The sequence below is a fragment of the Chelonia mydas genome, chromosome 8, assembly GCF_015237465.2.
Source record: "Chelonia mydas isolate rCheMyd1 chromosome 8, rCheMyd1.pri.v2, whole genome shotgun sequence".
Lineage (NCBI taxonomy): Eukaryota > Metazoa > Chordata > Testudines > Cheloniidae > Chelonia > Chelonia mydas.
Genome location: NC_057854.1, coordinates 10,620,160 through 10,646,892, shown reverse-complemented (window position 1 = coordinate 10,646,892; position 26,733 = coordinate 10,620,160). Strand labels below are relative to the sequence as shown.

General features: G+C 40.7%; 1 protein-coding gene across 2 annotated transcripts in view; it reads right to left on the bottom strand.

Annotated features, from left to right (window-relative positions):
• TRPC7 (transient receptor potential cation channel subfamily C member 7) overlaps window positions 1-26,733 on the bottom strand; it is a 160,135-nt gene that overhangs the window by 114,165 nt on the left and 19,237 nt on the right. The window contains exons 2-3 of one of the 2 annotated variants that reach the window (XM_027825838.3): window positions 14,500-14,641; window positions 2,852-3,629 (exon numbers count right to left, since the gene is read on the bottom strand). In XM_027825838.3, coding sequence (XP_027681639.1) covers window positions 2,852-3,604 — 753 coding nt within the window. In that variant the 5' untranslated portion in view covers window positions 3,605-3,629; window positions 14,500-14,641. Of the gene's footprint in view, window positions 1-2,851; window positions 3,630-14,499; window positions 14,642-26,733 lie in introns of those variants that run through there. The other variant, XM_043521216.1, reaches the window with a different exon arrangement.

Genomic DNA, 26,733 nt, shown 5'->3' with positions numbered 1-26,733 from the left:
CCTTATATCCCTGTCTGTCTATAGCTATCTCATAATCTCAGGTGTTTCTAAAGTATCCAACCCCGTCATATCTTATCTCCTTTTTGTTGGTAGCTTCAGGAGGATTCCTTCACGTGGTAGAGTTGGTCTAGAGCAAGAACCAGGTTCTGGTAAAAATATAGTTACAGTTAAGCATAGAGAGCCTTATCAGAGCTGCCAGCCATGTAATGCTGAAAGATGTTGATGCCCCTTAAATGAAATAGCATGCCATTTTCTCCTGGATGGGAGCTGGAACATTAATGAGATACTAATACTGCTAACTGTGAGTTTGATCCTACAGTTGTTCCTCATGAAGGTAGTCTCATTGAAATTAATGGGACTGCTTATGTATGGACTGCTTCCATGAGTAAGTGTTGTATGATTGGACCCCCATGCAAGTAAATCTCCCTTTTTACATTTTAACACTGTTGTGTTGGAATCCGATCCTGCAATTCCTTATTCTCATGGGTAAAAGTTTGCAGGATCTGGCTCTTAATTTTATTTCCAAAGGGGGATCAGTCATCTTGCCAGTATAATAATCTTCCTAGTTAATTTAGAAGGCAGCTCTTGAAAAGATATATAGCTCTTGTCACTTCTAATTCAGAGAATGCCTGGTGAGGAATTCTGAAAACGATACTTGAACACTTGAATGGTTTTTCAAATTAAAAATAATAATTGATTCCTAGCTGGCATCCTACCCCAATTTACTGACAACCTAGACTTTTATTGCATTTATGTTACTGACCAGAGTTGTAGCTGCATATTAGCCAAAAAACTTTCATAAACTGGTGACTGGGCCGTAGAAATTGAGTTTTTATGCCCAATTTATTTTAGCCTGGAAGATCGCAAATTTTTGAACCACTCTACTGATTTAGCAAAATGTTGCAAATATCTTAGGACATTTACAATCTCATCCTCATAATGGTGATGTTAAGTAACTTGCAGGAGAGAGAGTTAAGAAGTTTACAAAGCAGCAAAATATAATAGTCTTAGAGGAACTTTTCAGAATTACCTCCTTGTGTTCCCCACCCCACCCATGACTACTCTTCATCTAGAGAAGCAGATCTCAAGATTTAAAATTAAGAGTGCAATATCTGAAGAGCAAAAAGTACTTGATGTGCCACCTTTGTAATTTGAATCAGAGTAGTTATAATGGATTCTTAATCTGATAAACCAACCTGTATATATACACACCTAAGATACTTACCTGGCACCCATCACTGTAGTTAACTGAGCATCTCATTCTTTAAATGTCTTTATTCTCACAACGTCTCAGAAAGATGGGGAAGTCCCCATTTTACAGAGGGGAACTGAGGCACACAGAGGCTAAGTGACTTGCCTAAAGACACACAGGAAGGATGTAGCAGAGCAGGCAATTGAAACTGGGTCTCCCAAGTCCTGAAGTAACACCCTAACCACTGGGCCATCCACTTCTGTTTGGGAATCACTGATTTAGATTGCTGCCAGACAAGCTAGACCATCCTTCAGCACAAGAGATAGGAGCTTTTGCTTTTGGAGCAGGAAAATCCACCTTTCAACCCTTCTGCCACTATGAAGTTCTGATATGCAATGTACAAGTTCTGGGTAGCTGGGGGTTCTCTTACAATGTGTTAAAAGGTGAAGATGGCTTCATCTTAGCTTTCAAAAACAGAGTTATGAATTTCAGAAGTAGTATGTTACCAATCATATGTAGTTAACACATTTTAAATGCAGTGAATATTCAGAACTCCTGTGCCCTTTCACCTATATCTTAATGCCTATACAAGATAAAACAGTTGCAAATGGACAGGTAAAGAGTTGAAATAGGCTACTGAGAAGAATACAAGGCATGAAGTCTTGCTATCTCTCTCTCTCTCTCATCAAAATTAGAGATGAGTTAATAATTTATTTTTTTGGTTCAGTGAATGAACTGAAAAATCTGGGGTGGAAATTGGTTTGTTTTGACCCAAAACTGATTTGTTTGTTTGTTTTTTTTTCCCTGCTCACCCAAATGAATAACCAAAAATCTTTTGTTTGGGTTGAACAAAATGTTTCAAACTTTGTTCCAAACTGCCATTTCCTAAATGAAATTGCATTTCTAAAATGTCATTTCCAAACAAAAATGTTTAAATGGTTTATTTTGAAAATGTCAAAATGAAGCTTTTCAACATTTCTGAAAAAAATGTTCACCGCAAATATTGGCCAAATTTGACCCAAATTCAGAAATAGTTTTTGTTCCCCAATACTTACTAATTGCTTAATATACTTATCCTTACACCAGCTGTACTATTTACTGAAAAAGATTTGCCCAGTTCTATGCAAATATGTAGGAATTTAGGAGATAATGACATTTCCGTAGGGACTTAAAATGGATGCTTTGCCCTCACTTTTTAAAATACAACATGGTGCTGGTGAAGAGAGAAGGGGTGAATCAGATTTTCCAGTTGTCCTCTCTAACACAGTAAATCACCTAATATGTAAATACTTGAACCTTAATGCCTGGCTTTCAGAGTAAAATAGCACTTCTTAGATTCTAGTGGATTGTCACTTCTAGAAAGGGGGGGGGGGGAATCTCAGTCTGAGTTTTTTCTCATAATGGTAGGAGAACTGGAAGCATTTTTGTCTTCTGAAAGGCACGTATCATATTTCACATTTCTGATGGAAGCTCTACTTGAATCTAAATACTGACCAAGATTTCCCTTAATCTGAGGCTGACCTAGAATTTGATTCCTCACTTTGAATTTTCAGGATGTGCTTTCTGAACCCTGATTTTCTGACCAACACTCTTTCATATGTAAAATATATGCCACTATTAACACATTTAGATGAAGGAAAACCTTGTAGGTTGAATTACCTTAAATTCAGTTTCAATGTTGGCTAGTCTTGCCAATTCATTGCTTAGTTCTAAAGCAGTAAGAACGGGGTCTTCACTGGAAAGAGACAAATAAGCGGCACTTGCTAATCCTTTGTAGGCATTCATTCTCGATCGAGAGTGACTGAAGGAATCTTTCCTCTGCTTCTCGGCACATTCATTGCACTTGCAGAAGTAGTCATGGGGCCTTTCTATCCGTGCCCCTTTCAGAAGCAAGATATGAACAATTTCATACTCTTGGCAATGAGCAGCGAGTATTATGGGGGTGATGTCATGAGAAAACCGAGTTCCATCTTCATCATAAGCATAAAAATCATCATCACGTAGTTCCTGCTCAAGGGGGCTTAGTGTGAGACGCTGCCCTTGTGCAAAGGCTGGATGGTTCAATATTGCTTCCACAATGCGCACATATCCCTTACTGATGGCCAACAGCAGCGCATCTCCAACTCGAGCCAGATTCTCCTTTTTCAGAAGGAGTTCAGTAACTTCCAAATGCTCATTCCCCACCGCTAACTGCAAGGCATTCTGTCCCATGTAATCAACACAATTAAAGTTCAGGGTTTTGGACTCCTCCAGCATTTTCCGCACCACGGGGATGTTGCCATATTCCGCAGAATCCAGGAAGCGTTCTTCCTCCGCGGTCAGGCTGGTGCCCTTCTCGTTAAACATGTAGGCTGGGCCTCGGATAGCCTGTCTCCGGCCTTTCTCCCGAAGGGTTGTGTGCCTTCGATGCATGTTTTTAGAGTTGCTGTTTCCCAACCTGCACAAAGACAGGAAGGAAGCTTGATTATCCTCTCAGCCATTTTTAACCTGAGGTAACCTGAAAATAATGTTGAAAATGTTCCGTTGTTATAAGACCTTGTATTTAACATGGTTTAAAATGGTTTAGGATACATGCCGGATAATGCAAATTACTTTACTGAATAAGTGCCAAAAGCTTAGGCTCCTAAGTCACCTAGACTCTTTTGAAAATTTTACCCAAGACATAACAAGTAGATGAAACCAAAAAACAAGTGGTGATGCTTTGTTGGCAACACACTATTCATCCTTCATGCCAGTCAGTGATCTAGGGCTGAATATCGCCCACCCAGCATGTGGATCCACTGCAATTGTTTGTTTGGTGTGGAGGAGTTTCACGTTCGGGAAAAAAAGAAGAAACGTTTTCATGGCAGGAAATTTGTTGGGTTGATTTTGTCGTCATTTTTAAATGGTACTGTTGGAAGCAGGGCAGAGGTTTGGAATGCTAGAAGCAGTATTAGCAGGAGCTGGCCCATTATCTATTCTCCTATTTTTTAAAAAAAACAATGGCCTATATAGTCTTTTAATTATTATTGTCCTGTGGGCTTTTTTGTTTCGTTGTTTGTTTGTTTGTTTTTTAGAAAAAGTATCAGTCCTGATGTTATTTCCCAATCCACAAACGAGAACAATTAGTTATTCTATTGGTAGAAAGAAAGCAAGAACATAAGAATGGCCATATGGGTCAGAGCACTGGTCCATCTAGCCCATTATCCTGTCTTCCAACAGTGGCCAGTGCCAGTTGCTTCAGAGGGAGTGAACAGAACAGGGCACTTTAAGTGTCATCCAGACCCAGCTTCTAGTAGTCAGAGATTTAGGGACACCCAGAGCATAGGGTTGTGTCCCTGACCATCTTGACTAATAGCTATTGACGGATCTATCCTTCATAAACTTATCTAACTGCTGCTCTATAGTCTTGTCCTCTTTTTTTCACCCCAGACACTGGCAAAGCGAATCTAAGGCTATATACCAAGGGCCCAGTTCTTGGAGTTTTGCCTGAGAAAGAAGGTTAGGGTTTGGTCAAGAATTATTTACATACATATAATATATAAGTAAGTAACTCTCCAAAATGATGAACAATAACATTGCTTTTTCTCACTGTCTCTAATTAAAAGTAGACACCGGTTTTCCACTCCATTCTAACATCAACAGTAAGAATGGTCGGTGCAGAAGCAGAATACTATTCAAATAAAACTTCCCACCAAAACATAACTAATATAAAAAATTAAGCACCTTAAAATACTGTAGAGAAGGATTAGCAGAACAAATGACATTTATGGTGAAGGCACTCTAACTCATGGAAGCCTTCACCTCTGATGAGTTATGGCCCCAATCTTATTCATGAACACTGAAGATTAGTATTTCAGCTTCCTTGCTTTATCATTTTTTTACATATAGTGGGACAAATAGAAAACTATTCCCTTATCTTTGAATACTTTCATAAGAAAAACTCAGCTATCACTTCACATTTTAAAAGTTAGTTACAATGATGTTTGACCTGAGCTCTGAATTATGATGGAGTAGTGACAATGCAAAGAGATATATATGTAATAACAGAAGATCTTGGAAACTCAGCCATACCCATGTCACATGATTCTGCGTGGTGCCTTGTTCTGCACCAGTTGTACGGACAATTTTCAAACTAATCATACATACTGAGCTTGTGTAATGTGTTCTCTTGAAAAAGTGTAATTGTAACTTGATTGCAGGTATCTTAACATTTTTGTTTGAAGGTGCTCTGCATTTAAATGACTGTATTTGCATATGTTATTGAGACAGCTAGTGATCAAACTCAGAGATTGCAATTAAAATATTGTGTTTTTCTAGGAATGCATGCTTTGACATTCCATGTCATTGGAAAGAAATCTTCTGTGGAAAGGCATAACCTTGGGCCAAATCCTGACTCCAGGGGGACTTCTGCCTGAGTACGGGCCTGCTGCTGCAAGATGTTGACCACCCACAACGTCTCTGGAAGTCCTTAGGAGTTGAGAGCCCTTGGCACTTTGGAGGAGGTACACAGCACTTTGTGGGATTTGTCCCTAAAGCACTATGGGGTTTCACTCTATATGTTGACACAGGGATGCTTGCTTAGGCTAAAGTCCTCTACCCAGCAGTTGGACTGGGTTAGCTGGGCTGGGTGCTGGGAGTAAGGGGCTAAGAAGATTCTCTCCCACAAAGCACCTGTGGTTCCTAACGTTGTAGCCTACTCCAGCCAGTGTCCTGCCTGTCATCCACTTCCTTTCTGCCGCTACACATGGGGTTTGTACAGAGCTCATGCCCATGCCATTCTGTACCCTCTGTATGGGCACATACATTCAGCTCCCACATTGCTGCACCGTGAGAATACACCAGCAAAGATAGAAGTGGCATTTGGAATTTAGATTTGGAGCAAAATTTTCAGATGGACCTAAGGATCCTAAGTCCCATTTTCAAAAATGACTTAGGGGCAGATTTTTAGAGCTATTTGGTTGGGTAAAGATGCCAAAGAAACTAATAGGATTTTCAAAAGATCCTTGGCACCTAACTCCCATTATCTTTCAATGAGACAAGATCCTACAGCCCAGATCCTCAAAGGTGCTCCTAACTCCAAATATCAGTGGGAATTAGGCACCTAAATACCTTTAAAGATCTGTGACTAAGTGCCCAAATAATTTTTGAAAATGGAATTTAGGCATCTAAGTTTCTTGGGTGACATTTTCAAAAAGCACCTTTTATGCTCTAGGGCCTCATCCTGTAATCCTCGTTTAGGCAAAAATGAAATTCAAGATGGGGATGTAATGGGAGTGAAGAAGTGCAGGATCAGCCCCTTACTCGCTACTTCTCTTTTCCTGCAATGATTTCAGCTATTTTCAGAGGGATTCAGGAAAGATAGGCACTAAAATAGCATTAAAACTCTGTTAGGCCTGTTTAAAATGTTCACTCTCTGTCTCTATACAATTGATGCACTATTGTGTTCTATTAAAAACACAACCAAAAATGTTACTGTTCAAAACATTGCAACTATGAACAAAAATTAAGAAAATGAGACTCTACAGACGTGAATCAATAAAGAAATGACTGCAATGAAAAGAAGACAGAAAAAAAGCTCTTCGCCAAAATATTTGTCTGCAGAATTTCATATGTTTCATTTATTTAAAAGAAAAGGAAAAAGGGGGACACCATTTTTTTAGCAGAATCACGGCTTAAAGGCACAGTATGAGAAAGTGTGAGGGGATAAATTATACATTTATGGAAGCACAGACTGAATTTTAAGTATACAAGTGCTCCATCTTGTCTGCTAATGCTTCAGAGACTTCTCCAGTATTCCAACTTCCAACCTGCCCCATATTATTTGCTTTCTTATATCAGGTTTATCTCCATTAATAAAAAATTTTTAAAAAATATTTCACCATCATCCCAGAGAGGAAACATTAATCGAGTAGAAAGTTGACTAAGATAAAAGTTTCACTGGAGTCCATTTTCAGTTGCTTCCTATTTGCTGAATATACAGCTTAAGTATTATTTGGGATATTAGTTTTAATAAATAGCAACTTTTCCAGCATTAAGCAGCAAAGCAGCATGCCAGGGAAGTAGAAAGAAGTATTCCCTCCTGTGGTATGAATAAGATAAAAGGTCATTCAAGTTCAAACTTTGAAATAGGCTGCCTCCCTTTTGTGGGTGTGCTGAGCAGAAACTAAATCTGCACCTGCGACTATATTTCAAGCACAACTCTGAATACTCATACCTCTAATTACCGGATAGTAGGTACAATCCAGGTGACTAGACATGCTTCTACTGAGGTTTGCAACTGACTTCATTGAGCTGGTTGCAAAAATTCCAGCACTGGTTTTGCAGATACAAACTGCATGGGTAAAAAATGAAGTCAGCCTTCATCCCTTTGGAAAATGTACTCATAAGGGTGAAGTACCTTCATCCACATCGACAAGGCCGTTCATGTAAGACCTATGATGCTGCTGCTGCTGGTGGCAAGGGGGTAAAGATGGGGAGCAAACATAGTACATCACCCATGGTCCTTGCGCAGGGTGAAGGGATGTTTGACACCAAGCTCAAATAGTCCAGCATAGTGGTGTTGGGAAGCCAGGGGAGGGACTCTTAGATCCAGAAGCCTAGACCTTAATGAATAAGGATCACCCCTAAGTGGTTGCTGGAAAAATAGCCAAGAAAAGGGTATATGGCATCCCTGCAGCCTGCCCATTGGTTTTAACAGAGAAGCAGATTCTGTCATCCATTACCCCTTACAAAAAACGAACTACCCTGGGTTTCTTATGGAATGCTGGGGTGAAGTTCACCCTGAAGGCAATTGGTTGATGTATGTTTGCATCACTGTTGCGTTTCAGAGGACCAAATTATTGCTAGGGTGCAAGTCTGCACAGCATCCGGACTTAGTGTTTGCCAGATATGTTGGCAGGAGTGCATATACTGTACTGAATGCCACATTGTGTAGCCTTTATGCATTGGCATCAATGGCCAAGATATTTTAAATCGACTAGTGATTTGGGGTGAAAATCAGGCCCCTTGAAAGAAGCATCAAGTAGGGCACCCAATCACCCACACATCCAAAATCATTTTTTTTAAAATTCACTTTTTTAAAATCTTGGGCTATAGGATTTTACCAAAATCAGGACCCCAAGATTTTGCCCTATTATTATTATTATTTTTTAAATCTACAGAAATCTTTTGTTGTCGTTTCGTTTTTTCTTTCTTTGTGTTTCAATTAATATAGCTAAACCTCAAACATTTATAACCCAATCCTACCCAAAGCTATACACATTACTAAAAGATAGTTAAAAATAATAGAACTGATCCCTGCATTCATTTCTTTTTCTCTTGCTTTGATCCTTATATTTACTACTCTGTTTTTTTACATACAGAACTCTAAGGATGACTAAAGGAAATACATATTGAAATGATTCCTAAAATATGTGATGGATATTTGTACCAATAAGCTGTTTGGAACCTATGTTACTCTTATATTGTCTATCTTTTGACAGGCTCATGTGAAAGTTTTCTGTATTGTAAAGTACAAATCATCAGACCCTCTCTATTCTCTGTTTAGCATCAGTTAAACAATGTGTTTGCGGAACATGTGTTTTGAATGTTGAGTAAAATAATAGTTCTCAAAATTAATGGTTGTGTAACACTAATCCTGGTCCCAGAACATAATTTTCTGAGTATAATTTATCCTGTCTGTAGAACACCACTCAGAATTAGCTTTAGCTCATAACCATAATATGCCATGTGAATACATGTTCATTCACAAATTTTGCTATTTTTTTATTATTTATTATTATTTTTATTTTTATAATTTTTCTTTCTTTCCCCAGCAGGCGGCAGCATAACTCTGGATTACACCAAGCAGCAATTCCACTCCACCTGCTTCCAGAACCGAGTTTCTAGTTCTCTGCACAGAGCCTTGATTCTTGGTTCGCGATTGAACCTACTTTAATTGGCAAGGTTACTTAACAGTGATTTACAATCTCGAAAAAAAGGACAGCGAACCCCATCTTTAGACCCACCAGGCCTGTACAGCTCCAACAGGGCTACTCTCAATTAAGCACACCTGGCATTGTGTGTGTGCCCCCCTTTTCCATAGCATACATATTCTTTCTAACAGGAAAAGGAGGACTTGTGGCACCTTAGAGACTAACCAATTTATTTGAGCACAAGCTTTCCTGAGCTACAGCTCACTTCATCGGATGCATACCGTGGAAAATACAGAAGATGTTACTCTGAAATTCTTTCTAACATGTCAAGGGCATGCAGCTCAACCCAGAGCCATGGGAGCAGACCTAAACCACGCTGTTCATGGTAAACCCAGCGCTGACGGACTATTTAAAATGGATTTGCAACAATGATCAATATATAATTAAATTGACACCCAAACATTTAACATTAACCCCCCCCCCAAAAAAAAAAACAACAAAACCCCAACAGATTTATATAAAGGGCTTCCTTGCAGAGTTTCAATAAACAACAACACAACCCCACTTCGCTGGGCATAACTGGGAGCTAGGGATTTGGGCCAGAGCGAATAATCTGAGGAGGCAAGTTTAGTTTCACCTACTTAAAAAACACACCATCCGCCGCGGATCCCCTACACGGGAGAGAATCAGAAGCTTATTTGCAGCGCAAGGGGCCCGGGTCCGTTGCCCTCTAGACGTTTGCAGTCCCAGGACGCCGCATGGTCGCCGGTCCGGCCGGTGAAGCGCTGTCTATGGTGCTGAAATCGGGACCGGAGCTGGGAGCCGCTGGTTAGTTAGTGGCAGGAGCGGCGGGGCGGGGAGCCGGCTGGCTCCGCGGCTCTGTCCCTGGTGCTGCAAGAGTCAGCTGAGCTTCCGAGACAGAGCCCCATCCCCGTCGCTGGGCGGTGGGAAATTTCCCAGGGACCATTAGGGATGCATTTACTGGAGGAAGATCCCGGGGCGAGGCTGGCTCAGGATCCCAGAGACAGGCGGCAGGAGAGCCCCCCCGGTCAAGCCCTGGCGATCTCCTGCACGCTTTTCCATCCAGGCTTCCCTCCCCACGCCTGGAGCCTTCGCGGCAAGTTTTCTAGCCCATCTGCGCCCAGCGGGCTAATGCAAGCGGGTGGGGGCCAGGCGGAGAGAGGCTCTGTCCGTCTCCCGAATCTACCGCCCGACTGTCGCCAAAAGCTCCCTCCCCGTCTTGGTCCCACCAGGGAAGCATCTGCTACAACTTCAGTCTCGCCTCGTGAACCTCCCCCTGCCTGGAACGCTCCAGATCAAGGTCCCCTAAAGTGACCCGGGACTGCCCGCTCCGCTTCCAGAGTCCCAGGCTCTTCTCATTTTCCCGGCGTCTCGTTCACAATGCATCGCCACGAAGGAAACCGTCCCCGGCGCTCCGAGCCCGCGATCTGCCCCTGCCCTCTGCCCTGGCCCCTTTCAACGCCCTCGAAGCCCGCTCCTTGTTATTGGGGAAACTGAGCTGGTCCAAAAGAAACCGACATCCTTTTACAAGTGATTCTGCATTCACAGACCCGGGATCAAAGGCTTCCTGGAGATGACATGCAGAATGCAGTCGCTGCTCTGTCGCCGTGCCGAGTTCGGTCATGCAGCGGTGCGAGTCTCAGAGAAAGAAGATCAGGGTCTCTCCCAAGCCCGTCAGTGCCCTACAAGGAGGACATGAGCCACCACATCCTCCTCTCCCTCCCACCCCCTCCTCCAATGTTCGGAAAGATTTAATTGGTTAACAAGAGGTTTTCGCCAGCTTTTCTCCTGGAGTTGATCTGTTTAGAATTGGGAATAGATTTGCTAACTAAGCACCTGGGAGAAGTCCGGTCAATCCTGTTTCCAGAGACCAGTGTAAATATGGGAGGCTTAGGGAGGCTGGGTGGCGTTGGGATATTTACTGAGCCATAGGGAGCGGCGCCCGAGCAAGAGGGAATCTGCAAAATATTTAGGGCAGGTCTACCATGTTCCCCATCAGACCACCAACCAGGCAGTGTACAGAGCCAGAGCACCTGTACCAGCTTTTCCCCAGGTCTTGATCCTTAGGGAGGAGGTTGTATTGTCAGGTGGTGCTAAATGGTGGGGGGAGGCGTATAAAAGAATGTCTGACCTTTCAGGGGGAGACACTACACACCGCGGATGGGACCAGTCTAAAACTTCCCTGAAGATCTGCCTATTGCTAAGCGCACAACGTCACATACAAAATATCCCCTGGACAGAGAGTTGTATGTCATAGTTACAAGGGCATTGACTCCATATAATTACACAGATTACTTTAATATAGACCCAACATTGCATTTTAAATCACATTTATAGGAATTATTCGACCAGGGATATACTCTCCTCTCAGACCTAGACATGTTTGAGAGACAGACAGCAGTCATTCACTTTAGACCCACTTTTTCTACTGGGAAAAAAGGTCAGATCTCCAGCGCCTTATGTCCTTTGATTTTTCGCCCAAAACAATTACTTTAATGTTATGCCATCCAGTAGTTGGCTTTCATCTTCACAAACCAACAGACGAAACAATTCGTATATAAAATCTTCACAGATGAGGAACAGCCTGCATGAAAACCATAACAATTACCAAGAGCAAAACACCAGGTAGAAATACTCTTCAAGGTGATAGATAGTTGAACCAATTCATAACTTTTCAAATCTGCTTGATGGGAAAATGACTCCAACCTAAAGCCAGCCATTTTTATTTGCTAATCAGTAGCAAATATTACCAGATCTTCAGAAAAATACTCAACCTAGAATGAACAAGTGAGTGGTTTCACCATTTAGAGCCATTTTTTCTCCTAATCTACTGCATGAAAAATGAAGAGGTGGTGACAATGTATTGCGTATTGTGACGGGGCAAGGCCAGATGGCTATAGAAAAGTAGTGGGAGATAGATATATTAGCTCCAGGCTAAACAAATCCCTGGTACAAGGTTAAGTGAAATGGAAGCTGCTCCAGATCAATTAAGACACCTGGGGCCAATTAAGAACTTTCCAGAAGGCAGGGAGAATGCTAGGTTGATTGGGACACCTGAAGCCAATCAGGGGCTGGCTGAAACTAGTTAAAAGCCTCCCAGTCAGTCAGGTGGGGGTGCATGTCAGGAGCTGTGGGAGGAAGTTGTGCTGTTGGAGAGGCTGAGTAGTACACACCATATCAGGCACAAGGAAGGAGGCCCTGAGGTAAGGGTGAAGTGGAGCTTGAGGAAGTGAGGGCTGCTGTGGGGGAAGTAGCCCAGGGAATTGTACATGTCATGTTTCTAAAAGGCCAGCTACCATAGCTGATACTATTAGGGTCCCTGGGCTGGAGCCCAGAGTAGAGGATGGGCCTGGGCTTCCCCTCACCCCCCAACCTTTGCCCCTGATTAATCACTGAGACAGAGACTGTGCAAGGAAGGATAACTTCTCCTCACCTCCGTTGCTGACTTATGATGAAAATGGCTCAGTAGACTGTGATCCTTGTCTCTAGAGAAAGAAGGGTTATGTGGAGGGTCATAGTGAGCCTCTGATGCTAGCAAAATCCGCCAGGAAATGTGGGACCCACGGAGGCAAGGACAGAGCTTTGTTACAGTATTTAATTCAGTAGGCATGATTCACACTCCTGAGCCTTCCCAGCTATAATGTAAATAGGAAGTTCTCTGTCCACATGTATTTTACCCACTTCTTTTATCTAGGTAAAAAATTAAAGATCAAACAGTATCTAGCACTCAGAGATAGCACATGGATCTTTCTGGAGAATTTGTATCCAGAAATTAAAAAACAGATTATGCCTCTCCGTAAATGTAGTTTTCATCTGAAGCCAATAAAATATTGACAATGTTATCAATTGAACTTAATTATTCCAGATCCCCATGTGTAAAAGGATACAATAGAATGGGAAAATTGCTTGTGAAAGACATGAGAGAGTTGGAGAAATCTGTGGTCTATGGCATATATATCAGTGGAGTGAGAAATATTTCATATGATTATTGAGGGTCACCACTGCTGGCTTGTAACATCTCCCAATGTTGGTGGAATGCGGCAAGCTGGAAAGCCAATACGTGGCATGTCTTGCACTTCCCAAGCATGCCATCTACCACAAAATTCTGCAACTTCTGAATTTTGCAATTAGTATTGAGCTGTATTTTGTTGTTGTAATAATTACACTTACATGAGAATTGAGGAAACTCTATTGTTGTTTTCACTATTTAAAAATACTCTATTCTCTTTTGACTTAAGCCTTATTGATCTCAGAGTTAAATGAAGGCTTGTCTCTTTCATATTTCACATGATCTGAATGCACAGCATTGGAATAGTCATTATTGTGGGTATGTGAACGGGTGCAGAGTCAAAAGACCTCCTATTGCTGCTATTACAACTGTTGTGTTATTTGTGTTACATATTGGTTGAATGCTGAAAATGTGCTCAGCATTGCACACAACTTAGACTAAGACTTGTTGCCTCCTTTCCCCCCCCCCCCCCCCCCCAAAAAAAAAAAAAAAACCTTACTCTCTAAGGGCATGTCTACCCAGGAACACTCAAAGTTAAATCCGAGAACACATATTAGCGCCACCCCATGCGGACGCTTTCATTCAAGAGTAAAGTGATCTTAGTTCATTGTAACTTAATCCCCTTCCAATAAGAAACCTAGAAAACAAGCAAACTTTAGAAGCTGCAGAATTTTGTTGTAAGAAACTTGCCTCTCTCAGAAGAGTTTCTTACAACAAAATTCTGAAAATTAAGCCACAAGTCCCAAGGGGTTCCATCAATATGAGCAAAGAGTCAAACAATCTCTTCATTGCAGCCACCCCTAGCCTAGAGATTTATTTAAAGTTACTTGTGACCTTGACTCAACCCTTACTTCAAATACACACAGAATTAAACATCAACATTTCAAATAACTGAAACATCAAAAGCAGCTGACCTAGCATCAATCCAAGAAAGGTAACTGATCAGATACCCAGCTGCTCTAACCACACTATTATAGACTACTAAGTGGAAGCACGTAGTCCTTCTATAGGGCTTCATACATTCTTTAAATGTTCAAAATCACACGTTAACAAGTACAGAGGGAAATTACAGTAAATACTTTTAATTGTTCCTGTTATGGGCCCATTTTGAACCAGATATGAAAGACCATATATTACCTTACCAGTTCTATGAAATTAACCATTCTCTGGAACACTTGGATAGGAGGACTGACAGCTTACAAACCTATTCATGAATAGTAATCACCATTGGCTGTATCATTGGATCTAATATTATTCCATCCGAAAGACGTGTCCTCTCATTTGGCAATATAGCAGATCAAATTCATTTTCATTATTCTCTGGGTGCCCAGGCCTGCAACCACTGTGTTCAAAAGCAGTCCCATTCACTTCAATGATCTTACCAGTTGTTTATGCCACTTGTGTTTCACTTCATTGTAGTTTCTTCAACTGCTGCCACGGGTGAGCAAAATTGTAATAACTTTATCGAGGCTCGCACAGTCTGTTATCCACCAGCATGAACTTGGCCCAGAAGCAAAGGGTCATCTTAAATTAGAAGAGCAGTAGGGAAGAGTCAGAGTGATGGATTCATTTAACAAGACACAAACAGCAAAGGGGCTAGTCTGAAAAGCAGCGATTTCTTTTAACCCACTTTTATTTTGAAAGCAATTTATATGATAATCAGATTTTGCACAAATTCTTCATGTAAAGAAAAGGAAAGCTATCCTTTCATGTTAACAAAGGAGTATTTCTCTATGTCCCACACAAAAAGGGGGATATAACATTTGACCAAAATACATTCTGGTACAAATCAATGATTTTTTTTAAAAAACAAGGGATCCAATACCAGCTATATGTTTAAGTTAAAATAAAGAACAAGGAAATATTTATTCACTTTACTTACAAGTTCATGAGAGAGCAATTCATGATACAATCTGAATTTTAAAATGGAAAGAGGTAACTTCTATCCCTTTCTTAGACTTAACTGATTTACTCCATAACACCTCTTCCTCCAATGACATATCGAACTCCCTTTTAAAATGACGTCTAATAGCGTCTCTTGGTAGCATTGGTAATGGAATTTCTATACATCTCATGGTGATTACGACTATGTACCTAGATTCCTTTGAAGTTCTTTTAAACTTCAGTTTACTGTGGCGAGCACTGTGTAGCTCTTTTGTTGTGTGAAACATTTCCCAAAGCTATGCCTATGTTTAAAACACTACAGTGGCTCAGCTGTAGCCACGCAGCTGTAGTGCGTCCGTGTAGACACTCACTACAGCAACAGGAGGGGTTCTCCCACTGCTGAAGGTAATCATCTCCCCAGGAGGTGGTAGCTAGGTCGACAGAAGAATTCTTCCATTGACCTAGCGCTGCCTACGCTGGGGGTTAGGTCGATGCAGCCGTGTCTCTCAGAAGTGTGGATTTTTTCACACCCCTGAGAGAAGTAGCTATGCTGATATAAGTTTCGTGTGTAGACCAGTCCTGAGATTATAACCTCTCTACTGGTTTTAAAAATGTGCATGTACATCTCAGTTATCTCTTTTCCAGGGTAATGCTGTAGCCTTGCAAACCTTTGTAAATAGCTTAGAGATTAAAGTCCAAATTTCATTAGGTTGTCTTAGGCCCCAATTCAGCGAAGAAATGAAGCACCTACTTAACTTTAAGAGCACGGTGAAGTTCATCTCTCTTCAGCAAACCACTTTTATGCTAGTGCTTAAAATGAAGCATGTACTTAAGTCCTGTCAAATCAATCTTACATCCTAAGGCCAGATCCTCAGGATAATGCAGATGCTTTGCACTGCACTGCCACAGGTTTTGACAGTAAACTTTCCTACACTGCCCAGATAGAATCACCATACAGCAAGGGTGACACTGCAGTGGTGAATGGCTGATGAAGGGGTTTATACACCACAATCTTTCCTGCAGCTGCCATAGTTAGGAAAAGGGGCATGGTCAGTGAAAAGGAGTGTGGTCAGAGCACTCCTATGCCATGTTGAGCCTGGGTTATGTCTTCAACTTCTAATGGCCCTAGAGGCTTTAGTAAAGGAGGATGGCGTACACAGAACTCTGACAGTGCAGAGGGGATGATACTAACAAAGAAAGCAGCACTAGGATCAGGCTGGCCATTGTAAAGGAATTCTCAGCCATTTGATTGTACCTTGTGTATTTCAGACCTACCTAAAGATATGGTGCTGAAAAAAGACAAGATGTCTAAGACTTAGACATACTAACAGAATTTTCATGCTGACAAGCATTGTGCATGATATTTCAAAGATACTTCATTAATTTCTAGTAACAGGAGGTCTCCTAACTAGGGCTTTGTGGAACTGCTAGTTTTCACTTTGCCTGCAAAAGCTGGTATTTTCACAGTTTTGTTTTATCTAGAGATGTTCCACTAAGTTCCATCTGATGGAAGTAGCATTTCCATCATTTCTCTCAGTATCTCATGCACTCTTCTTTTGTCACTTTCCTCACAAGTCTAGGATTGATCTCAGCTGACACTGAAGGCTTGCCAATTTTGTGTCTTCAGATTATGCTAATTTCCTTTCACATTTTTCATGTTGCTTGTCCTGTCTTGGTTTACCATCCCTCCTATGAAGCTAATTAAAGAGTGCCAGATTATGCCCCCAAGGCATGGATGTTGCCTCTCCTTTGGGGAAGGGAACCAGCTACCTCTGAGGCACTCTTTTTTTAGGACTCCATGGGGCAGTCTGCAGGCTTGGGATCTTCAGGAAGTAAAAGGGAGGGGCTGCCAGGAGGACAGAGTTGGCATGGAGTCACAGGCCCTAAGCATGGATAGCACTGGCCTCTAGAGTGAGTTAGAAAATGGATTTTCCATCATGGGGGCGGGGGGGGGGGGAGATATCAATTATATTCATCCCAAACTGGGACAAAATGCCAAAATTTCGAAGTTGTTTGTGAAATTAAATTCAGATTTTTTTTATATTCGGTCAATCAAAACTTTTCATTTTGATATATTCAGAATACTTCATATTGATTTCTACCATTTTAAAATGGCCTTTAATATTTTTATACAAAAAAGCAAATTTCTAAACAGAAGAGTAGTTTTGAAATGAAAAACCAAAACCTTCCATTCAAGAAGTGTTAAAAGAGGACATTTTGAAATCTTCTCTTGCCAATTTTTTTCTAAAAAATGATTTCACAAAAGATCAGTTTTGTCAAAACAGCATTTTCTGTTGGAAAAACGTTGCAACAAAATGTTTTCAGCTGGGCTTTTGCTGATCCCCCAAAATCTGTGCAGGTTTGTAGGGATCCTCTAGGTCAGAATCACAGCTCATTTCCATGTCAGTGGGGCTGGGGAACCAAACACTGCCTCCCCATAGGGGATTTTCTCCCTCTCACATTTTACCAAAGGAGGTGGTGATTTGGCCCTGATGTTTGGCAATGTCTAAATGTTCTAGCAACAAATGACCTGTGCTATTCTTTAGAGGCCAAGCTTTCTCCCAATGAGTTCTCACTCTGCACGTGCTTCCAAATGTCTTATTAACCTTGTCTTAGTACAACTCTTCTTTCTTTTCCTTCATACTTCATTCAGCTTTACTGTACTTCATTTTATTGTCACCTTCCCAGAGCCCCTCTTATTGTCCTTACCCTGTATATAATCATTCCTTGCTTTTGATGATTTTTGCACTTTCTTTTTGCATCCAAACAGTTGTTTCCCTTCTCCCAGTGTGCAGATTCTGTAGGTATTGCCAGATGGTCACTATTACTCTTGGGCACAAATTAATTTAATTTTGAACACTTTCCATTTCTCTTCTGCATCCTTTCCCTCCATTGGTTTTTCTAATCTGATTTTATGCAACACTTCCCGCTTTCTTCCAAAATATGCTTTTCTGAAAACTTTGCAGCCATATTTCCCCATAACACCACCTCCTCTTGGATTTCACTTTAATTATACTGAAAAGATGTACCATCTCTCTCATTCTTGCCAAGATGTCCCATATTAACATCTCCACGGAGGTCCCCTGAATTATCCAAATCTCAGTTAAATATTACTCCTACTAGAACTGCCTCCTCAGGATTTGGCCCATTGCATAATACTTAAAACTTTACTCTGGCAAATTTTAAGCCAATGGCCTTGCATAAGGAATGAGTAACAATGGAGGTGCAATTACAAGAGTTGGGTCTTCTGTTTACAGAATTGTTGCTTGGTCCAGGTCAAATAACTTATTTGTTCTACAAGTTTGTTTCTCTCAGACCTTTTTGATTTATGTATGTATGTATGTGTATATATATAATTTATTTTATTCATCATCTTGCTCCTTTGTATAAGTACTCTCTAGTGGAATTGCTACACATTGGAGGGAAAATGACTTTACCCAAATTGTAGTGCAGCCAAGATCTCATCTCTGATACATTCAAATCTTCCTCGACATAGTAAAATGAATAATTATGGGAAAGAACTTCATAGGTTGCAAAACTGCATATGATTGAATGACTACTACAAATAGCATCAACACACATTCATTGGATTTTCTGGGTCTCTTTTCTAGAAATACTCTAATGAACAAGTTTACTGGCAGGACTGCTCCCTAAGCCATTCAAATGCCTTGTGGAAAGCGAAATTTTTTTCATTCCTAGTCATGAGAATTCAGACATACACACAAATAGTTCCAGTAGTTGCACTCTGATGATCAGAGAACAAAAGTATATCATCTGACCTGTAGAATCAAAATAGCAAATATTCAAAGCAAATAGCTAGGGAGTAATCCGTAGGCAGAATTTTGATCACATATAATTTTGGTGTGATTTCCAACAGCCTCCACCCCCCGGCTCCAAATACTAGGTCAAACTGCCCCTGTTACAGCCCCTCCCCCCACCCCCCAACATTACTAGAGATGTGTGGGCACCAGAATTTCTATTTTGCAGGAAATTCTGTGATTTAAAAATCTGTTTTCATTCAAGCTGAATCAGAAAGAACACCAATAAAATATGAAATTTCCTGTGAAATGAAATTTTCAAAACAAAAACCAACAACTAGCCTTTGGTTCCATCAATAGAAACATCATTTAGATAAACTCAAAATATTTCATTTTGAATTAGACTGTATTTTACAGAGAGTTATAATATAAAATAATTTTCTAAATGAAAAGTAGTTTCACAGTGAAAAATCAAAACCTTCCAAAGCACTTCAGTTCAGTTTTTTCCCCCTAACTGAATTTCATCAAAAAATGAACACATTCCTGCAGAATGTTTCAATTTCAATAAATCAACATTCCATTAATTTTTTCAGCCAGCTCTAATGGTTACCTAGAAGTGTTACGTTTTAATGAATGATACAAATACAATATCCACTGCAAGTTACGTAGAGAAGACATATGCATGCTCTGGCACCCTTCAATCCTCAATCACTGCAGGAAAGCTTCCCCCATTTCTACCAAGCAGAAATTACAGAAATCAAACTAAACACCTTCAGTACAGACCCCCTGCTGTTACAATAACATTTACCATTTCCAAATTGCTCCTGCCTGAAAAATAAAATACGGGTCAGGAATAGTCTTTTTGCAAAATATAAATGTTGTTATCCAGAAAGAACTCTGTCAAAGCAGACTTGAACTTCAAAGCACAGAAAAAGAGCAACCATAGTTTAAACCCTCTCTTCTTTTGCTAGATATTTCCATTTTTCAGATTTGTTGATACTGTGTCTTCAATATTTTATTGCTTCTGCCATTGGCAATACTAAGTTTTACTGCAATGAACAAAAAGCCAGGCTCTAGGGATTGCCTCCTGTCAGTGCTGTGTTATGAGTCTGTTATATTACAGTCAGGGAGGCAGTAATTTTTAAGCTCTGATTCAAATTCTGAAAATAGTCAGTTTGACTTTCCAAATATGTATTTCACCAGAAAAAAAAAAGAGAGAATTTAACATGTATAATACACTGTGTACATTTATGACGCTATAGAGTTGGGCATAAATCTTAATCTTAAGAATAGCAAGCCAGATCCTCAGTTCTCCCACATTTATACTCATTGCAGCTGGGGTGATCAGGGTGCTTTAAGCTACCTTTTAACTCCCCCAGTCTTGGGCCAGTGTAGATAAAACAGGCTAAGGGGCTGCTCATTGTTACCCCTGCTACAGAATTCCAGTTATGACACTGCACTGGCTGAGGATCAGGTGGAAAATCATGAGTTCTACCCTACCTCCTACAGTCATTTTTCACCCACTGGGAAGCGGACAGCATAGGGTTGGCTACTCTGTCTCTACACTACTCAAGGATTTCTGTTTTTCAGGGGAATTCTGAGCTAACAGAGGGCAGCTCAGCGGAGGGCAACTTTCCAGCTCCTTGGTGCACCTGAAGCAAAGCAGCTGGGGCCAAGAAACTAGCTCAATATATTTTATCTACACCTTTTTATCCAAAAGTATAACTGGATTCAAAGAATTAGATAAGCTCATGGAGGATAGATCCTTCAATGGCTATTAGCCAAGATGGTGAAGGATGCAACCCAGTGCTCTGGATATCCCTATACCTCTGACTGCCAGAAGCTGGGACTGGACAATCAAAGGGATCACTCAATAATTGTCCTGTTCTGTTCATTCCCTCTGAAGCAGCTGGCATTGGCATTGAAGATGGGACACTGGGCTAGAGGAACAATTGCTCTGACCAGTATGACCATTCTTATGTTTTAAAAGCCTGTGTATTTGAAATGATAAATAACAGCTCTAAGGTTTTGTGGGACTTCCTGCTGCCCTTATTCAGGTGAGATCAAGACCTTGTCCTCTGTGGTTATTTATTGGCGGTGATTTGCCTCTTGACTATTCCTCTAACTAAAATTATCTCGCTGTGCAGCAGTGTTGCCAGATCAAAAAAGGGAGTCAGTGGCTGGTGCATTATTGTGCCAACCCACCATCCATTCAATGAAGAAATAACCTAGCTGAGAGACATTTTTAAAGTAGAATGGATGGCAAGAAAACATAAATGGATATCTAACCAAAAACTAAGGAAATGCCAACATTATTGCTGATATGGAGATGTGAAATTTAACAAGATAGATTCACATGAATTTACATAAAGCTACAGATTTGGAAAGTTAATTTTGAGGTTGTGTCACTATATTATCATAACATTAATATTTGCAGTAAAATAAAAATATGCAATGGTATCGACAGTGGCAAATTCACTGCCGTCACTCTTTTCATGTAACATATAAACAGTCTTTACAGAGCTTTGCTATGCCATCTTATCCCACTTTCACCATGGTTTTCCTTATTAATCCCCTTACTTCGTTTTTCTTTTTCATTTCAAATTTTTTATGTACCCAGTATGTTTAAATAACTATTATTTATGACTGTTACTTTACTGGTCAGATAGGCAGTCAGATGGGAAGAAAGGTGAAAGTTTAAATAAAAGAGCAGATTGATTTCTTAAAATCAGATCTTGACATAGTTCCAAACATTTAGTTGTTAGATAAAGATAACAGAATGAACTGAAAGTATAAAGAGAGAGAGCAGAAACATATTCATTGTCACCTTACCACGATTTAAGTGGTCCGATCCCATTAAGCCATATGCTAGAGCATTCCATTACCTGTAGATGATACCAAAGATCTCTCTAGAAATAGGGGGTATCAGGGACTCAATCATGCCAGGTGATAAGCAGTCCGATGAGCATCCTCTAACCCCATAGGCCCCAAACCAGCAAAGTACTTTTACAATATGATATATACAACGTGTTACAGGTGAGCATGTTTTAGACCAACCATTACAAAAGATGGCAAAGATGCCGCACACTAAATTCTCAAGTCAGGAAGGGGTTAAAGAGAGAAGCCAGCAGCCTTCAGAACTGACCCCTAGGAAGGCAATATTGGAAATGTGTCAGAAAAGCATTAACAGCAGAACAAGAGTTTTCAGGCACTTTCAATGTTCAAAAGCATCCACTAATATGTGGCCTCTAGCAAAAGCAAAGATTTTCCCTTAGGAAATCCTTCCTCTAAAAGGCTGTTTCACACCCATAGTGTCATAGAGGAGGGGGAAGTGGATAACTCATACATGGTCTGAGAGGAGAAAACACTATCCAAGATCCTGTCAGTTTTGCTGTGTGTACCAGCTGAATAGTGATGCACGTAATTGGAAAAATAAGGCAGATGTTACCGGTGGTACATCTACATTTAGGCTGTAACACTGTAGGAAGAGCTTTCAAAAAAGATCACATTGAAGTCAATGTGTCTCGGCATTCCAGTTGTTCAGTGTGATCCTTACTCCTTTGATCTCTCATCCCAATTACTTTCATCCCAGTTTTTTTTTTTTTTTAGCTAATATGAAACCTACAAAAGGAACCCACAATACAGCATCATGCTGTGCATGCGGCTCAGATTTGCTTATCCCTGGCTCCCAATCTTATTCTTAAACACTGAAAACATATGAAGGTGGGCAAAAGCAGCTGTTCAACCACAGTTAAGATGCAGTGGCTCAGCAATTTATCAGAACAAGTGAAGCACCAGGTTGCAACCCACTCAAGCTCTTTATGAATACCCAAGAGACTTTCAGGGGAGGACAAAGCTGTGTGTGCAGGTTTGAAAAAAACCTGACAATGCTGCTAATGTTGGGCTAAATTGGAAGCAATCACATAGCTATTGGGGTCGATGAGGTACTTGCAAGATAAGCATTGGGCCTGTCTTTGAAGTGCTGATTCAAACATAGGCTCATATGAATATCTCCCCTGCATTTTCCACATGGAGGAAAACAACAGGCACTCTGAAGGCAGGGAGAGAAAAAGCCCAAGTAACAAAGACCCCTTTTTCTTCAGAAGTTCTTTCATGCTAACCTTCTCGGGTAGGGGCTCCAGGAGTTTTGTGGGGACATGACTAAGAGGTCACACATGAGGTAGGGGTGACAACACTGTACAGCAGCATCCTACTCCAAACCCACAGAAGTCCTTGTAAAAAGAAAAGAATGAAGCTGTAGCTCACAAAAGCTTATTCTCAAATAAATTTGTTAGTCTCTAAGGTGCCACAAGTCCTCCTTTTCTTTTGGCAGAGACCCAGGGGGGTTTTCTTTTTGCGGATACAGACTAACATGGCTGCTACTCTGAAAGAAGTCTTTGTGGAATTTCTTACAGGAAATCACATTGCTTTGATGTAATGGCACATTCCTGCAAACACTTAGGGGAGGGCTTCACTGCAAAGTTAGCTCCTTCCTACTGTTACCTGGGTTTTGCTTCTAACCTATCTCCTCTTCACACACAAACCTCTCATCTGAGTTTAGAGGTGATTTCAGTCTGGCCTGACTGGCAGTGTGGGTTAGAGACCAGATTCTGGTTTCACTTGGGCTGGTAAGTCACCCACACTTTGCAGTGAGGATGCAGGTTAAATCACTGAAGTGATTATAGATTCATAGAGTTAAAGGTCAGAAGGGACCATCATGATCATCTAGTCTGACTTCCTACACACTGAAGGCCACAGAACCTCACCCACTCACTCCTATAATAAACCCCTAACCTCTGGCTGAGTTACTGAAGTCCTCAAATCATGGTTAAAAGACCAAGTTACAGAGAATCCACCATTTACACTAGTTTAAACCTGCAAGTTTTACCCATACCCCATGCTGCAGAGGAAGGTGAAAACCCCCCTGGGTCTCTGCCAATCTGATCCAGGGGGAACTTCCTTCCCAACTCCAAATATGGAAATCAGTTAGACCATGAGCTTGTGGGCAAGACCCAGGACACAGAACAAGCAGGAGCATAATGGTATTGCCTCTGGGGACAGTGATTTAACTGTGAGGACAGGAATCAAGTTACGAGCATGGGAGTCACTATTCAGATGAGATAATGTAATATGACTAATGAAATACTTATGTTAAGCTTCAGAGCATACTCAGTGTGAACTAAAAACATTTCCAAAAACCTGAGCAGATGCTGACTGATCTGAGTGATTATACAGTGAATTAAAGACTGCCTTTCCTCCTGACAAACCCAAGACTGGAGTTTGTTACTAAACATTGCCAACACCATGAAGATACAGCCACAGCTGTGTTTTGTCCTCAAAAAAGATTTTTTTAAAAAACCTACTTGATTTTTTTAAAAATTAATTAATCCTCACAAGTTTATTTGAGTAATTGATTAAGATACAGGATAAGCCCATTCAGCACCTGATTCAGCAAGCCGTATTGATCTTCCAAGTGAGTTTATTTGGCCAATAAAGTAACTCATACCCATTCTGGAACACACACACAGCCATCTGGAGACCATTTTACACAGTTAGCATTATTAGATCTGTTAGCTGGCTGTTAACATTTAATACTACTACATGTTGTAATCACGCATGACTCAGATATGGGGGTCAGGTGGCCAAAGTTCGCATTACTACCACAATGAAAGCTTTACGATTGTTTGCTAAAGGTTGAAAGTAGCTGAAAAGGTAATTCAGTGCCTGAAAGCCATATCTGACTTTTATCATAAAGCAGTTAATAAGCTTTACATTTACATGAAAGGAAGAATAGTAATATATTATTTCATTTGCCTCATCTCTTGTGCAATACTCTCTCTCTCTCAGATTCCATAAACATCTCTCATCACTGAATCATGTCACTCTAGAATGGGATATCATCTGAAGGGAACCAGGAGATGATAGTTTTAAGATAATAATGGGATTTGATTTTTTTTATTACAATGTCAGAATTATTACAGTCTTTATCAGAAATATATGCCTTTCCCACTGTGCTCCATGAATCAGATAGCGTTCTGCAGTATTTAATTTTCTTTTTCTATTTTGTTCCAAACGCTCATAATGCTGCGGGGCTCACCACTAGGAACCTACCCAAGGGGCAGCGCACCGTGGCATGCAGAAGTTACAAACCAGCTTCAGGCATATGTACTAGAAATGTTACATCTCCCATCCAGATGCATAAGACTGAGCAGAAGTTGCTTTGTTCCATCCTGTCGTTTTGCATGTAACATACCGTGTGGCATCTCCCCCCCCCCCCCCCCCCCCCCCCCAACAGCTTTGTGCGAGGAGTTTTGCCCCTGCAGGGCCTGATTTAGCATTCATGCTGAATCATGCATTGACTGCAGTGGGGTTGCTCCTGCTCTGCAGGCCTCTCATGTCCGTCTACCATGGGGATAAAGTGTTTAAATATCACATAATTTCCTTAGACATCAGGCTGACAAGAGGTCAATAAAATATAACAAACAATGCTAGGCCAGAGCATCACCTCATGTAAATCAGCGTAACTCCACTGAGTTTAGATACCCTTCTGTCCAATTATACTTACTATCTTTGTTGTGCTTCTTGTTTGTTTGTTTGCCGGGATCACACTTTTTATTGTATATCATTCTGGAGGTTGAGCTTTGTGGCAATCTCCAAAGTGTGTTTCACACGTACAATACATTTTAAAAAGGAGCAGCACTTGTCTGTCTTTAAAGATGCACATTGTACTGCATAATGAAAACAGAATGTCAATACTCTCACCTTTGGGAGTCCGGGGAATTGTCTTTCATTTCACAATGTCAAGCGGAACAGCATAATTCACTGAAGAAAGCTATCTGTGATCCCTCCATTTAGTGATGAAAGAGGCCAAGAGATCAGATTTAACAACAAAAAAGACAGACCAAAATTGTTGCAGAATGGAAAAAGAACAAAATGTCTCTTTGGTACAGTCCAGAATTTTGGGAAATCTCTTACGCCTCTCAAATTGAGGGTTTCACCTTATTTCTTTTGCCCCCAGTCTCTTCACCGAGGCTGTTCAAGCTGGTGTGGACAGGGTGATATAGGTACTAGCAGTACGTTGTTTATGTTGTGATGTTCCTATAACAGGAAAAGCACCTCGGGTACTGGATGGCCATCTATAGTTGTATTTCAAAAATTCAATTACAGACATAAATAAAAATAAATGTACTGAAAAAAATTCTCACCCCAAATTCATTTTGCTTATACAGAGCATAAAGCCTTACTCCTAGTTAAATCATGCTCACCATACATCGCATGTAAACCAAATGACACAACTCATGTAAATAAATGAGCATGGATTTGCCCCTTCCCTCCCACGTGACTTGTGAAAAACTAATGAAGTATTCATTGGCAAATGCATGCCTCTACACATGTGAAGGGACGGAGGAAGCAAAGATAGAAGCTTTAAATAGAAACTGGTGATGCCTTGTCCTCCAGAATTAATGCCATTGAATAACGGAGTACTTTTCATAAAAGAGGTGCTTTCCTGCAGGACAGGCTGAATTCTGAAGGACCAGGATGTGCTAATTCAACATAGCCCAGCTGCAGCCTCTGTTTGTTACACCCTTATTGAGCACCAACAGAAATGAACACTACCCTTCTACAACAGAACTGTTCTGGGATGGAGGCAGTATACCTAAGGGGCGAATCTCCTTAAGTGAAGTGGGTCCCCATGACAATAATGTATATCACTTTGCCAGTCATGTTGGGTTTAGCCCAATGATTTCAGACATGACAATAGAGGGGTAAATAAAATGTTGTTTGGTAAGCTCAAAACAAAGATGGAGGGAGAAGGGAAATGAGAAAAAACAACCCAAATAACATTCGGAAAAAGACTAGTGGCAGTTTCACCAAGAAAAAGAGCTGATCTCAGAAAAGCTTTAAATTGAAAGCACCTTTTAGAGAACCTGTACTAGATGGTCTAGATTTGTGTTATTTTATGCCTCCCTAGTT